This window comes from Uloborus diversus, chromosome 3 (genome assembly GCF_026930045.1).
Source record: "Uloborus diversus isolate 005 chromosome 3, Udiv.v.3.1, whole genome shotgun sequence".
Taxonomy (NCBI): domain Eukaryota; kingdom Metazoa; phylum Arthropoda; class Arachnida; order Araneae; family Uloboridae; genus Uloborus; species Uloborus diversus.
The window spans coordinates 78,761,258-78,777,947 of NC_072733.1; the positions used below are offsets into that span (position 1 = coordinate 78,761,258).

Genomic DNA, 16,690 nt, shown 5'->3' on the forward strand with positions numbered 1-16,690 from the left:
TCAAACTTTTAGATCATACTAAGTACATATGAGTTTTCAATTTACTATTTCATAACGTTTTTGAGTGACGTAAGTTGGTGCGCATGAAGACATCACAAGAGAATTTGCGATAATTTACTAAGGAGACGCTCAAAATGGATATTTCGGTCATCTATGTGTTCTTAGGTACATATGCATGTACATGTGCGCCGAAAAAAACTTGTGAAGTTTAACTTGGATGATCGTGAAATAAAAATTTAGGTCGAAATCTGATTTGTGGGGGATGATTACAATTCCTTATTCGTTGAAAGGAAGTAAAGTGAAATGAATCAATGATCCTTTAAATCCCTGACAATCTCATCAATTTTTTCTGTTAGATTTTTTTTTTTTTGCCATCAGCCAACAGCATCGGCCATCGGCAATCGGTCATTCGGAGGAAAACAATCGGCCATCGGCCACCTTTGAACAATCGGCCAACAATCGCCATCGGCCCATCGGCCAAAAAATGCCATTGGTCGAGCCCTAAATACGACAGGACTTGAAACATATCCTTAGAGAAATTCTTGAGCAGTAAGCTGAAAACTGCATATAGTATTTCTGAATTGAACACTAGTACATCCTTGGAAAAGGAAGTTAAAAATTCATTAGTAAAAGTAGCCAGAAACACCAGTTTGACAGAGTTTTTTTTTTTTTTTTTTTGCAGCCTTTGTTCTCAAAACATGGTCAAAAGCTGACTTAAAGTCAACAAACACTGCCAGAGTAATCTGCTTCCAATAAAAGCCATCTTTAATCTGTTGACTTAGCCTGGTAATTTGTTCTGTAAAGCATATTTAATTTTTTCTTGAACTCAGCACTTTCATTAGTGTGATATTGAAAGAAATGAGCTGCAAAATTTTACTTCAGACCCGTTTAAAAATATTTTCATTTCTAGTTTGTCACAGGTTTTCCCTCCAAGGTTTCAAAATAGCAGTCAAAATATTAATTGATTTTGACACTTACACATCTGAGTAATAAAACTTAAGACTAAGAAGTGTTCAAACAAAATGGGGTGATTGAAGGTCACACTTAAGGTGGATTCAAATACATTTATTAGCTAGTGCTACCATACTTTTCAATAGTTACACAAGAAAATAAAAATACAGAAAAAAATGGGTAGCATTTTGAAGTAAAATTAATTATATAGAACTCTAAAATAGTTTTCTTCTTCAGAGACAGAAAGCTTATTTCGCTTTTACAATTGATATCCCAATTTAGAGCTCATCTATACAAAACGTCTGATGACAACTCTGTCAACACAATAAAAGTCAGAAAAAGACTTCAAACTACTAAATTGTAAAATACCATGTTTTGGCTTCTTGATTCTTCCAGTGAGTTTTGTTACTTCGCTCATGATTTAGAATCTGACACATCACATATTCAGCCATAATAGCACTAAATGCTTCTCCAGCATGTCTGGTAATCATAAATTTAGGCTGTAATAATCAAACCATGAAATACTTGTTAATTCATATGTATACAATTAAGAATTACATATAGGGTAAGGTCACCAGTAACAGATATGGTCCAGTAACAAACATAAGTTTGGAGTTAAATAATGAGCCTTTTAAGTGGGTAAAACTGATTTTGCTGTGGGCCATCCATGCAACCGTCTAGGGTTATTCGATTGAATTTTATGAGCCAGTTAGTATTTACAGGGCAGTGGTGGAAGGTTATGAACAGCTACCACAAGATCAGCTGGTGTTTCATGTTCATTTGAATTTAATAAGGCTTTTTAGTTCTAAAGATAAAGAACTTTTACACATTTTGAAGAGAAAAGGGAATTTGGTATATTACTCTTCCTTTCCTCATCCTGTCTATTGCAGTGTGTCATCATATTAGTGCATGATCTCCATCTAATTTTCCTGTGTCTGTTACTGTTGGTTTGGACCTTTTTTTCAAAACTGAGCATATAAAATATAAATAATAGTGTTGATCTATTCGCATGTTAAAAGAAAAAAGAATCGACTTAATAAGTGCTTGATTTATAATTTTCTTCTGTTATTATTGCATAAGAACTAAACTAAAATGGAGCTCTGATTTGGTAGGAGAGAGTCTACTATTTCCATTTGTCTTAAGTTTTTAATTCAATTCTTGAATTTTTGAAAGAGGGTAACTTTTCAATAATGATGTAAAGATGTATCAATAAACCTGTAAATTGCCCAATTTATATTTTTAAAAAATGATAGATTTAAGGGCACCATTAATCAAACCTGCCCCCCCCCCCCCCTCCCCCGCTGACACTTCTTTTTTGTTGTACCAGTAGCTTATGAATGAAAGCTATCGTTTAGAATAAGAAAAACAAGTCTCCCAGTTGTTCATTTTAAATTCCAATGTAACATTTACCTTGAGTAATAATTATTCCTGTATCCCCCTAATCTATTTGGAAATATTTCTAAACAATCAGCATTAAAAAATACTTCACTGACTTCCTTATTTTTCCTTGAGTAATTTTTTAATGAATGAATTTAATATTATCTTTTGTGTGTACTATATTTTAAGTCATTATTATTTAAGATGTTAAATTTCAGTATAAATGTTTTAACGTATTATTTCTATGATGTCATTTAATTCGCAAATTTGATGAACACTTATTTTTATTTGGAACAAATTTGCATTTTGTATGTTTGTTAGTTTAGTGTCAGTAAAAATAGTTTTTTTTAATAAGATCTCCTACATTCAAAAAATACAAAAATCCTAAATTGCTGAGCTTTTGGTCAATTCAGGATTTTTGAATGATTTTTAAAAAATAGTATTATGCTTTATACGATTGAAAACATTTCCTCTAGGAATGCACTGAAAAGAAAATTGGTAAAAAGTAATTGGTTGATGAAGATACATAAGTTGCTGATTAATTTTACCGTAATACTATAACTTTTCCGTTTGCCTTTTTTTTTTTTTTTTTTTTTTTTTTGCAATTTTGGCACTACAGAATTAGTAATAGTTTATTTCTTTAAGCAATGATTTATTTCTCTCCATTTTATAATTTCCCTCATGAATAATGTTATAAATTTTTATTCAAGTTCTACAAACCAATTTTCTTATTATTGTTAATAAAATTATAGTCTTTTGTTTACCAGACATGAAAATGCAAATATTTAGTAAGTAGACCATTGTCCATAAACACTTTTAGTTTTGCATCAACTGTGATACAGGCCTTTTATCGTTACAAAAATTATAAGGCAATCTTGAAGCACAATGCTCAAGGTAGGGTAAGGAAAAATGTATTGACCCTTGAGATATGTGCAACATTTTATACATGATAAAAAAGCAAATCAATATAAAATAGCAATTAAATTATAAAAAATGACATTGCTACCAGTGTTCATTAAATAAAAAAAATAATATAATATAAAAACATATTAAACAGTAGTAAAATTTCTATTAAATGGAAATGGTAATGATTTTAAAAGACAATTATAAAATGCACACTGTAATTGCATGCATACAGTGAATATACTAACTGAACAACAACAAAAAAAAAGTTTAAATCAGAGTATTCCCTCAAATGTTTTGGGGGAGAAGTTTAACTGACATACACACACATATAAAGAATCATTTCATAACCTCTTATGTAAAATAAATGTACATTAATTCAAAAATAATTTTGAAAATGAATGTTTTAAACCTTTCAAATTCCATATTTTTCTTCTTATTATTTTTATTAATAATATTAACTAATAATGATATGTAACCTTTTGTTGCAGGAAATTATATTTATTGACAGTTCATGAACTCATCCAGCATAATTTTTAGTTCTGGGCATAATAACTTACTGAAAGTAGTTTTAATTTGCAAAAAAGTTCAGCTAATTAATTAGTGAAAACTAGTCAGTTTAAAATAAATGTCAAAGTGGTCAATTACTGCCACAAATCTGGTGTATATATCCATTGTGTCTTCTTTCATTCTAAAGACTCATAAACAATGGAGAAAAACAATTTCTTTGTAATAAGCAGTAAGTTACCCTCCTTAAGCCATGGTTAATGCAGAACTACATGCAAAATTTTGACAGCCTGGTTATGACACTCAGAGATTGCAGTTTTGTCCTTGTTATAGACTCATTGATCTGGAATAGCCAATAACTCTGGTTGCAGAAGTTCTCATTTAAGCTGAGATTACCAACAAGCTGGTACCTAAAATTAATTTAGCACACCAGTGAAAGTTCTCAAGCAATGGTCAATTTAACTCACAAATTAAAGGTAAAAGCGTAGGTTGTAAGCAGTAAGTTAAGTGCAGTGAAACTTCTAAAAGCGACCACGTCCATTAACAACCAATTTTCCAAAGTACTGGTTTTTTTCCTCCTATCTACTCAATGTTAAAAGTCTTCTAGAAGCACCAACCAACCCTAATCAAACCTCTCTGAACGACCCCTGGCCTGCTCTTTGTCCAAAATTTTTCTTGCACACTTTTCCCCACAAAACAAAATCCACATTCTGAACTGGTCAGTCGACCTAGACTCATTGTTTACTGATAGGCAACAGGTGCAAGGAAGGGGTGACAAGTGAAAAGTCAAATTACTTATAATCCCTAGGGTCTCTCTATCCCTCGGTAATCACGTTGAACGTGAATTTAAGGGGCATAAAAGAAGAAGGGTAGTGCACTTCAGCTAAAATTCTTGTCTAAGCTAGTGCTTAAAACATGCCTAATAAATGAGTTACTTTAATGATAGAGCAACTAATAGAAGTGATTGAATCTTTCAAAAAAGGAAATTTGGAACAGAAGTTAGCAGACATTTTAGGTTGTGGGAAAACTCTAATTAATAAAATTTTGAATGATAAAATTAAAATTTGTAAGGAATGGAAAATTTTACTAGAGACAAGTATTGTCACAAAAAGCAAAATATATGAAAAAATCTGAAATTTCTTCATATTTTCAGAAAGTTTAAAAAATGTGTATGTAGTTATGATTATATGATGTAATATTCAATAAACAGCAAAGAAATTCTTTTATTTTATGAAATTTGCGAATTTGCAGTACTATTTTGGGTGAAATTCTTTTGGCAATGTTAAGTTCACGCTTCTTAAATGATCACTTCTCCTAACGACCGCTTTTTAGTGGGACGGAGGGTGGTTGCTCTAGAGAAGTTTCACGACCAGGTTTTATGCTCATGACATCCAGAAAACCAAGCTGTTGGTATATTGCATGTAGTTCTACCTCAACCTCGACTTAAGGGTGAAAACCTACTGCTCAGAACTGAAGCTTTTTTGAGTTGAACCGTACTATTGCTTGCAGATTCTTGGGGGTGCGCTAAATTTAATTCTGCTAGCAGTTTGTTGGAAATCTTGGTTTCAATGAGAGAAAGTCTGCCTCCAGCAGTTAGTGACTATTCCAGACGGACGATTCCATGACAAAGACAAAATTGCAGTCTCTGGATGTCATAACCAGGTTGTTGGTATTTCGCATATAATTTCTTTGAAAGTTCATTTTCTACATGAATTGTTAGGAATCTTGAATGAAGCCATCATTATATCATTAAGATCTGTTTCATCTGTAGATTATTAAATAAAATGTTTTTGTTAAGGTCCCTTGATTCATGTGTCTAAATTCATAATTTTCTAGAAAAGTGTCTAATGAAAGGCAAGGATAACTAACCTTCCAATGTTTTACTTCATTTATTAAGCATTTGTTCTCATTATTTTTCCTCACAGATTTTTGATTTTCTTTTCCTTTTCTTTTTTTGCAAATTTAGAAAGTTGGGTTTTGCAGAAAATCCCTGAATAATGAGCAAACTGAAGGTCATCAATGGATTTAGTAACTAAAAATTGCTTGAGAATTAACTAATGAAAACTAAGAAACACAAGTGTAGCAGGCTTAGTTTACAGAGCTTCATGCGGTTTAAACAAATTTTTGCACAAAATTTTATCAAAAGTTTCATTGAAATATTTTACATTTTATGAATATCTTTTATTGTATTTTTTACAGCAATAAATTAAAAGACTTAATTTGTTAAGTTTAATTACTGTACATTTTTATGCACATTTTACATAACACAGAAGCACATCACACAGCACACCATTTCAATAAAATCAAAAATTAATTTATGCTTTTAATACTACACAATTGTGGAGATTCTATTTATAAGGTACAAAAAATTGGAATTCAGCTACCTTTAGGGGTGTGCACAGGGGGGGGAGAAGGGACACCTGTTGACTGGGTTCGCCTGAGCCTGAAGGTGGCTCGAGATTTTTAAAATGAGGGGAGAAAAAAAAGGGATCTAGGGGTTAACAATATGGAGGGAGCAGTAAAAGTAATTTATTGCGGCCTCTAAATTTCTGTGCATGCCCCTGACTATCATGATTTTACAACACAGATACATAATCATTGCAAAAAAAAAAGTAAATATTTTAGTTCATTTATGAGAAAAAAATTAAATTTCGAAAACTGAACCTGTTCAGGAATTGCATCAAATAGATCTTCAAGACCTAGAAAATGAGCAGAGTTCATTGTCATTCAGAGAGCAATACATTTTTAATACAACATAAAACTACACACATATTCACAATAAAGGCTTTGTAGCTTCGTGCATAGGTCTTTTTCACTGATTATTAGCTAATCAATATACAAGATGATTTATTGAGAGGTTCTTTTTAAAAAAATTGTTTGGATTCAGCAGAATTTGGCACACAGGTGCCAGAAACAAGAACTGATTTTTTTTTTCCCTTGACATCAATTGCTCCTAAGAGCTTTTTTGTCATTTTCTGCACCAGTAGCAATCAGCTTAATTAAATAATCAACCTACGAGAGGAATTAAATGTAAATATTTTAACTAACAATTACCTCAAGAACAGCCAAGAACTGAGTGGTTGATCAAGGTATAAAAAAATATATATTCCAAAGATCATGTTAAACCTGGTCTCATTTTCGTGGGATTTTAATTAACAGAGACGTTAATTAAAAACTGAATTAACATTACTTTGCATAATACGTAGTAATGTATCTTCAAATATGAAGAAAACAGTTTGGAGAGGCTTTTAAACTTTGAAATATTGAAAAATATTAAATGGAAGAACCATTTAAAAGCCAAAAAACTTAAAACATTTACCAAAGTATCAAAAAAAAAAAAAAAAAGGGATAGGCAAATAAATAAAATTGACTGCATTCAATAATGTTTTTAAAAGAAAGAAAATGAAGGGTAAGATACGTGTTTGTGAATGAAAGTATGCAATTTTTTTTACTAAGGCATGAAAAGAGTCGTTTTTTTCTCTTATAAAGGTTTTGTTTTGGCAAATTAGGGTAGTAGTTAATTGTTGCTTTTGAATTGAGTTATTATCAACCAAAATTTGCATTTTAATATTTTGATGTTGGGTTAGTCTTTGGTTTATGAATCTGTATATTCCACAATATCAACTTTTCGAAAAATTCTCGAATCTGGTATTTGACATCTTCTGCACTTTCGGTGTAGTTACTTATGTACTAGATGGCTTTAATTAGTGGCTATTTAATAAAAGATTGCCTTAGAAAGCTTCAGAATGTGTTTCTTTAGTTTTCAGTTGGAACAAAATAGGGAAAATGTCAGATTTTCGAGTATCCTTTTAAAATTTCGTTCCAGAAAATATTTTCATAGTTTTACCCTATGTTTAAGAAAAATTTTCAACTTTAAGTTTGTTTTCGTACTTAATTTCAGAAATTACGCACGAGTAATACCGTACTTATAAAGAAATCATTCATATTCTTTTTGGTATGTTGAAAAAATGCTCACTTTTTCAAAAATTGGCAAAAATGCTTATTTTTAAAAAATGGCGGGAAAAACAAGCAATTTTCCAGTTTTTCCTGGATAAAAAGTTCTGTACTGTAAATACTTTTAGCAATTTTCGAAAACAAACAGAATTCTACAACATTAAACATATTTGTACAAAAATTTAACATACCAGCCCATGTGCAATGAGCCCATTTCAAATTTGGCAAATGCTTGTAGGTGTTTGCAAGTATGAATTTGTCACACACAACTATTTCAGCCAGTTCTACCTCCTTTAACTGCTCCTCAGTCAGTTGTACATTCTTATTGAATTCCACTAAAACATATTTTTAAAGTATTTTAAGAAGCTACTCACAAAAGAACTCATAAAATTGAAGGGCTTGGAGCAAGAAGGTGATATGCCGCATGATGTAAATTCTTCGGTAGATCAATTTCAACTTATAAAAAATATTTTTAGAATTTTTCAAAGTCATTATACATTCTATATTTTGCAATGGTAAAACCAGATATGTTTTTCTTGCAATGACATAATCTATTGTCATGTGTATTTCAATTTTAGTTATTAGAAACAAAAATTTTGATTGAAAAGTCACTCCTTGTCGCTTGTCACATTTCTGCCCCCTGAGCTCTTCAATTACATAATTAAGGAAATGAACATATAATGCAATAACTTATTAAAAATTCAAGACATTATCACAATACATTTTCCTCAAAATTAAGTCATATCTTTCTTTGTATTGCTACCTACGGAAGCAACAAAAAAAAAAAGGTTCTGGTACAGTTAAAATAAGATCCTAACTGATATGGCAATCAAATGATAGTTCTCTTGAAAAATCCTTCAGGATATAACAAACCAGATAATATTCAAGATTGTATACTGCATCTTACAACCTTTTCTCTATAACAGTCTTGCAATGTTACAAAATGAAAACACAACAGAAATTTTCGTACTCTTCTTCTACACTTTCAAATTAGGAATCTGCACAAGGGCGCCCATATAGGGGGGCAAGTGTGGGCTCAAGTCCCCCCTTAAAAATTAAAACTTCCTTGCATTTAGTATTTTTTTCTTTAATAAAGTGTAAAAACATTTCTTCTGCAGCCATTAATGAATAAGTTAATAAAAATGTCAAATTTTAATGACTCTAAGCTGTCCTGAAATAGGTTTGCATGGGGAAAATATCCGGCTAAACCATGAGGAAAATATCTGAGCCCCTCCCCCGTCCTTACAATTTTCAGTATGGGCGCCCATGAATCTGCACCTTTCTGAACAACTAAATTAAAAATATGGCATTTCAAACATAAATATTATTACCAGTCAGCTTTTACTTCAGCTATCCTTGAAATGAAGACTCAGTTCTTGTGAAAAAACAGGAGAATTATTTACAGTATTAACAAATAAGTCATCCCAATTGATAAAATATCTACTTAATTAACATAAATAACATAAAAGACCATAACCACAATGGCAAACACATTTTTATATGCAAATACGATAAAACACTAAGACAATTACAGCTCAAAAAGTACATAGGCAACAGTGCTAAACAGAATAAAAACTCCCTCAGGGCCAAGTGAAATTAGACTAACCGACAGTTTAACATTGAGCTGCTAATTATAAACCTTTGGAGGATAACACTACAATATTCCAGTAAATTCAGTTGTACACTGCCTTAGATGATGCTAGGGGAGGGAGGGGTTTTGGTTAACTGTTTTGTAAAATTTAAAAAATCGAAGTCTTTAACACTAGAAACCTTGATTGGGTCAATTTGACCCAAAACAGTGTTTAATTTATCCCCACGCAAATAGTATCGATCGAAGAAAAAAAATTATGATTTTTAATTATTTAAGCTGTACAACAATTTGCCAGATTTAAAAACTCTTAAAACAATTAATTTCCGAATATTAGCACTTATGCGTAGAACTGCAGTCCGAGTTAACTTGACCATAAAAAAATTTAATGCACAAAAAACAGAAAATATGTTTTTCTTAGAGGTAATTGTGGAGCACTTCTTTCTTACTCTCAAATTCCTGAAATGGACTGCATTAGTAAAGATAATGAACGTTATACGTAATGATTGGCGTGAAAGGCAAACTACAATTGAATACAAATACAAATGTGACGACCAGCGACTAGCTCTGGGTCCAGCGCTTCTGTTCCTAGTCAGTTATAATATCAATGGTCCTCTTGAAGCTATCCACCCCCTTGCTCATTACCGCCTCTTCCAATAAGTTGTTCCAAGTGGCCACGACACATTTTACTAAAGCAGTAATTTTTCCCAATTTCCAGGTTAGCCAAAGATATGAATAACTTAAAACAATGACCCCTCGTCCTGCTTTCCATACAAAAATTTAATCCATTATCATCTTTCATTTTGATAAATTTAAACAACTGAATCATGTCCCCTCTGACTCTCCTTTGCTCCAGGCTAAACATATTAAGCCTATTAAGTCTGGTATCATAATCTAAGTCTGAAAGTCCTTTTACTAGTCTAGTTACCCTTCTTTTTGAACCCTTTCCTATACAGAAATATCTTTCCTCAGATATGGCGACCAAAATTGAACAGCATACTCCAAATGAGGTCATACTAAACTCCTATATAAAGGCAGAAGAACCATCTTAGATTTGTTTGAAATAGATTTATTGATAAACCCAAGCATTCTGTTGACTTTGATACTTGCAATGCCGAACTACTGTGGACTAAGATTGAAATCCTTATTTATTAAGATACCCAGATCAATAACACTTTCTGCCTGACTAAAAACTGAACCCTATAAACGATAACTCGTACGCCTATTTCCATGACCTAAGTGTAGCACTTGACATTTCCCTACACTAACTGCCATACCTTACCTATCCGCCCACTTAGTAATCTGATCTAAATGTTCTTGAAGCTGTTTTACTTGTTCTTCATTTTCTACAATCCCCATAACTTTTACATCATTAACAAAACAATTCATGTTTCCAGAAATATTTTCATTAATGTCATTCATAAAAAAATAAACAAAAGAGGCATTAAAACTGATCCCTGAGGAACCCCACTTAAAACATCACTCTATTTAAAATGATTCCTTATGATTTTAACTACTCTTTGTTTCCTTCCAGTCAGCCAATTGCTAACCCAAATTTAAGTTTTTCCTCTTATTCCTATATCAGCTAGTTTGCTGAGATGAGCAACATGCCGAAGCTTTTTGAAAATCAATATAAACAACATCCACTCTTTTTGTTGTCTAAAGCCAAGGTAACCTTGTCATAGAAGTGCAATAAATTAGTAGCACACGATTTACCTTTCCTGAAACCATACTGTAAGCTAGTCAACAGACTATTAAGTCGCTAAGAAATTCAAAATCTTAATTTTGATCAAAGTTTCCAAAATCCTACCTACCACTGAAGTCAGACTTGCAGGTCTATAGATCCCAGCATTAACTTTAGACTAATTCTTGAAGAGAGCTGTGTTATGTTAGACGCACTGTCCCTGAGTTATAAGAAGCATAAAAAATATTTAAAATAACATTCACTAATTCCTTTGCATATTCATCTAAAGTTTTTGGATAAATATTATCTGGTCCCAGAGCTTTAGTTGCAAATGAAATAGAACTTCTTCCCCGGAAAATTCAAACTCCTCAAGCTTGTGTCTTGCTAGTGTCAACTGTTGACATACAGTTATAGGACACACTGGACACACTGGAAAAAAAAAATTATTAAGAACATATGCAATATTTTGGGTTAAATTTCCATGCTCATCAACTAATGGTCCAATTTGATTATTTCGAGCTTTCCCAGAATTAGCGTTTGCAAAAAAATCTTTTCGGATTCCCATCAATGTTGCTGTTAACCTTTGCTCCAATTCCTTTTTCTGAAATCCGTTCCAAATACTTAAACTTTTGCCCTGCTTTACAATACTGGAGCCTATCTGCACTTTGACCAATTTTGTTAAACTGACAAAAAGGGGCTTAAACTGACAAAAAGTGGCTTGCTTCAAATTTAGAGCTTCTTTAATCTCCCTGGAGAACCACATGGGCCAAATTTTAGTTTAAACACCCTTTCTCCTGAACAGAACATAATTCCTAACCATTTTTGCTAGTTTTTCCTTGAATACTGCCCACTGCAGTTCTACGTAGCTATTTTCCTAATTCTGACGAAAATACTTCTTTCAAGCTCTGCCTAAGTGCAACAAAATCAGTGTGTCTGAAATGGAGCACAAACCTAAAATTTTCATCTTTGTACACATCAAATTTAATCTAGAACCTAAAACTATATAATCACTATCTCCAATATGATCCCCTTAACAGAATTTCCTACGGCACAGAAAACTAGATCCAAAATCGCATCCACTCGAGTTCCCTGAATTACAACTTGATCCAAGACACAATCACCAATTACATTTTAAAATTCCTCTTCTCTACCATTACCAGGATAAAAATTATTCTAATCAATACCCAGAAAATTGAAATCCCACATTGTTATCATGGATCCCTTACTGGACATGTGACTTATAATACGATTTATCTGTTCCCGTTTAAAGAATGATATCGAAAAATTAGAAGACTTTTTGAAGTTGAAAATACTGTGTATGAATAAAAAAGACGTTACGACTCCACAATTTATGGTCCACAAAGCTATTGAATATTCAAAACAGTTATCTGAAGATGATTTAGAAAGTGATGATAATGATGAAGGATTATAATTTTCAGCAGTTGAAAGTAAACATTGCTGGTAATACTCTAACATTGACTGATCCTTCTCATTGCAAAAATGATAAATTATCTAGTAAAAAAAATTATATTCCAAGGAAAGAAATACATACAAAAGGAAATCTTAGAAAGTAATCAAAGAAAACATAAAAGTGGGAATACATGAAGTTAGCAAACAGGAGAGAATCTTAAATGTTGCTCGAATAGGAACAAACCATGCAATTTTTGAGAGATGTGGGGGCCCAACACCACATACTAAATTTAGTGTTATCCACAACAGACCTTCAAGTGCTTGGAGACTTGTTGTAAATGAATTGACATTGAAGCTGATAAGGAAATGTACTGAAGATGAAAGATATCAGCAGGTTCAAGAAAGAGAATGGCATTCTAAGAAATACCTGCTTTTATATTAGCTTTTTATGCACAGAAAATACATTCTGCAAAAGGATTTCAACTGTATAGCTAGTGGTCAAAGGACTAAATACCATCACTTTTCCAGAATTCAACAATGCTAACCGGTCAAGTCCGTGAACTAATGACGTTTTTATGCTTTGATATAAAATTGGCACTGGTTTTACATAGTATTTTGGACCTTGTTCTCAATCAATGCTTGGGTTTTATGCAAAATTGTAACTGGAAAATCTATTAGTAGGCAACAGTTCATTCAAGACTTGGTTGAACAATTATGAGAAAAGTCTCTCCCCGCAAAAGAAAAAAAACAATTGCAAAGGAATAGATGATGCAAGAAATTAAAATGACGGACAATCAAATTGAACGTAAATGGGTCCGATAACACAGTTCAAAATGTGGAAAGAAAAATATAAATATCTGTTCAAAATATAAAGCACTCATTTTTGCAAAATGCACAAAACTAAGTAATTTGTTTTATGCTCAATGTTTTCTGTAAATTGGATTGTATAATTTGTTAAATTAGAAACTAATTGATAAAATTTTATTTTTTCAAAATGTGTCAAAACATATTGAATGAGATAGTCTGTTTTTTATTTGAAATTAGGATACTTATGTCAAATTTTGTTGGGGACATGTTACTATACTCTAGGGTATAGAAATATTTCAAGTAATATGATTTGGTAACAATTAAATTGGCTTCTATTGTTTTTATACCAATTTTTGATGTAATGATGATTGATTTGTATTATTCTTTTTGAATATTTTAGTTTACTAATTCAAGCACTTATGGATATTTTATTGGTTTACACTCTGGGGTCAAAATGACCCGCCCTTCGGTGCTAGGTATATCTAAAGTCCCACAGTTTTAGTGTTAAAACCCGATGTTAGGCTGTGTTTTTAAATGATGAAAAAAAAAGAAGAGGGTTTCACTCCCGCTCATTTATTTATTTATTGTTGTTGACTGCAGTCAAAACTTTAGGCTATCTTTAGAGAAGAGAAAAGGGTTTACATGTCTTTCCAGAGAAAATGTTAAAAATGAAATTTTAAGCTATTTTTGGTGACAATAGAGATAGGGATGAGGGTTTGGACTATGATCATTGCTTAATTTCTGCAAAAAGTGTATGGTTTCTTCTCCATTAAGTTCTATTTAAAATTACCAAACTGAAACTGATAACCAACAACATTTAAAAAATTTTAATATTTTTCAGCAGTCCCAGATACAGACAAAAACCTTACAAATAGTCTGCAAGATATATTAACATTAAATTCATCATGAAATCTAAATTACCACTATAAAGTCTTTAAAATAAGATGCTAATACGTACTTACATTGTGGTTCACATAGATGCCAACATGCCAACTTAGAAAATCTTACAATGTATGCAGTGGCTATATTTCTACGCTTTTTTGACCATTATAAAGCAAAGTATTAAAATTTAAAGTATTATAATATTTTCAAATCATTACCTTTACTTAATCTGTGCTTTTATAAGCAAAAAATAAATAAATAAATTTAAAAATAAGTAAATAAATAAACTTTTATTTCTTTGAACTTAAACTTTGAAAAGTTGTTGACTTTGCAGCTTTCAAAAATTGTCTATCAAAAACTTGTTCAAAACGATAGCTTTTCTGTAAGTTCTTGCAGATTAAAATGTTCTCCATGCTGTTACCTGATAAAGAAGTGCGCAGTTCCCGTACCAATTGTACAAATCTGTCATAAGACCGTACAAAATGTCCAAAAATCTTACAATGTATGTCTAAATTGTACAAGTTGGCAGCTATGGGTTCATATCAAAATAAAAACTGCAGCAGTACTTCTGTAAGAATACTGAAACATAAAGCTACTCTGAACAATATGGAATTTCTCCAAATAACAACGACTGAAAAGGAATTACATAAAAACACCCTTCAGACCTGGGATGTACGTTTTTTCTATACTGAAAGAGAAAAAAAAACGCTCCAGGACAAAATATCATTTTGTGTATTTTTCTTTCAGTACAATAAAAGTGTTGAACTTAAAATTAATAAATAAAAATAGTGATTTTTTTAATATTTAATTAACATCTTTTGGAATACTTTTGAAAACTTGTACTAAAGCAACCAAATCAACTGAGAGCCAATCACCTTTCCCAGCTACCGCAAAAGGGAATAAGCAAAAGAGAATAAGCAAAAGGGAATAAGCATAAAGGTCAAACTTCAACCTGTCAGAGCCACATTATACACTGCTTGATATTGAAAATGCAACACCAAGAAGGAGTGGTCAGAAAGTGATGAAATTTGAAAAAAAGACAGACAGCAAGGAATAATAAATGATCTTAATTTCAAAATGATAGGCAGAATACAGAGAGAGAATGGCGTCGGCTCAGTAGGATGTAGGACCACCAAGGACAGAGATACTCGAAGAAACACGTCTAGGCATGGAGTCAATAAGGGTGCGAATGGTGTCCAGAGAGATGGTTCTCCATTCCCTTTCAACCATTTGCCACAGTTCGTCTTCTGAACGAGGCAGGGACAGAGTCTGCAAACGGCGTCCAATCACATCCCACACATGTTCGATTGGTGACAGGTCAGGAAGCATCTGTGTGCCTTGGAGAGAATGTTGGCAGATGTGAGCACTCTGTGGTCGGGCGTTATCCTGCTGAAAAATTGCATTAGGTAGCCCTTGAAGGTAAGGCATTGCCACCGGCAGCAGCACATTATCCAATTATCGTTGGGCCGTCATAGTGCCCTGAATACGAACTAGAGGTGATATGGAATTGTACGCAATTGTGCCCCAAACCATGATGCCACGTTGTCATGCGGTGGGACGTTCCACAGCTACTGCCGGATTTGATCTGTCTGCACTTCGACGCCACAGACGTATGCGGCGACAATCACTGGATAAACAGAAGCGGGATTCATCTGAGAACACGACATTTCGCCATGCTGTCATCCATGTTGCTCTAGTCCGGCACCATACTAAATGTTGCTGTCTATGTTGTGGGGTCTGTGAGTCTTAGCGGATGCCGTGATTGCAGACCACGTGCGACCAAACAACGGGAAATGGTTCTGGTTGACACGGGAACATTCAGAGTATCTTGCACCTGCTGCAGAATCGAGGAACAAGTGACTTGTGGGTCTGCTACAGCTTGTCGGTGGATGCATCGATCTACGCGTTCTGACGTCACTCTGGCTGCCCCTGCACCCTTCAATCTTGCTACATTTCGTTGTTCCAACCATCTTCGGCACAGCCGATGCACAAAGCTCGCATCCATGTGGGTATCAGCTGCGATTTGACGTACGGACCAACCTCCCCTTCTCAGTCCGATCACCATACCCCTCGTAAAATCGTCTATCTTCTGGAAGTGCCTTCATTGACGACGGCCTGGCATTCTCTCGTGTTTCATGTATCCTCCAAGACAAAAACAAAATTTCTTCGATAATTCTCTAGTGAGAAATAATGACACGAATATTGCCCATTCCGCAAGTTCCCTCCCTTATATCGTACTTCATGTGTGTCGGAGAGCTGCCCATTTCACATCATTTACATAACTCAGTGATGTACGTCCACTCTAAAATTTGCATAAATTTCTGAACACTCCTTCTTGGTGTTGCATTTTCAATGTCGAGCAGTGTATATTGAAATTAAACCTGTACCTGTTATGATATTAATGTAAATTTAAAGATGAGCTGGTCATTTTGGTTCAAATTTTAATTTAATGTACAGTCAAACCTATCTATGTCGAACTTCATGGGACAGAAGAAAAATTCGAGATAAGGAGATTTTGAGATACATAGGTGTTTTTTAAAGAAATGAAAACAGGCAATTGAATCAAAGTCAAAGAATTAACAGAGTCCTCTGCATTTATATTGCTGAAAACTTTATTGTTTGACCTA

At 33.0% G+C, this 16,690-nt stretch overlaps 1 protein-coding gene across 2 annotated transcripts in view; it reads right to left on the reverse strand.

Annotated features, from left to right (window-relative positions):
• Window positions 1–16,690, reverse strand: part of LOC129219364 (glyoxylate/hydroxypyruvate reductase A-like) — a 117,812-nt gene that overhangs the window by 88,980 nt on the left and 12,142 nt on the right. For both annotated transcript variants that reach the window (XM_054853740.1, XM_054853738.1), the window contains exons 3-5: window positions 7,884–8,027; window positions 6,403–6,437; window positions 1,321–1,451 (exon numbers count right to left, since the gene is read on the reverse strand). In XM_054853740.1, coding sequence (XP_054709715.1) covers window positions 1,321–1,451; window positions 6,403–6,437; window positions 7,884–8,027 — 310 coding nt within the window. The remainder of the gene's footprint in view (window positions 1–1,320; window positions 1,452–6,402; window positions 6,438–7,883; window positions 8,028–16,690) is intronic.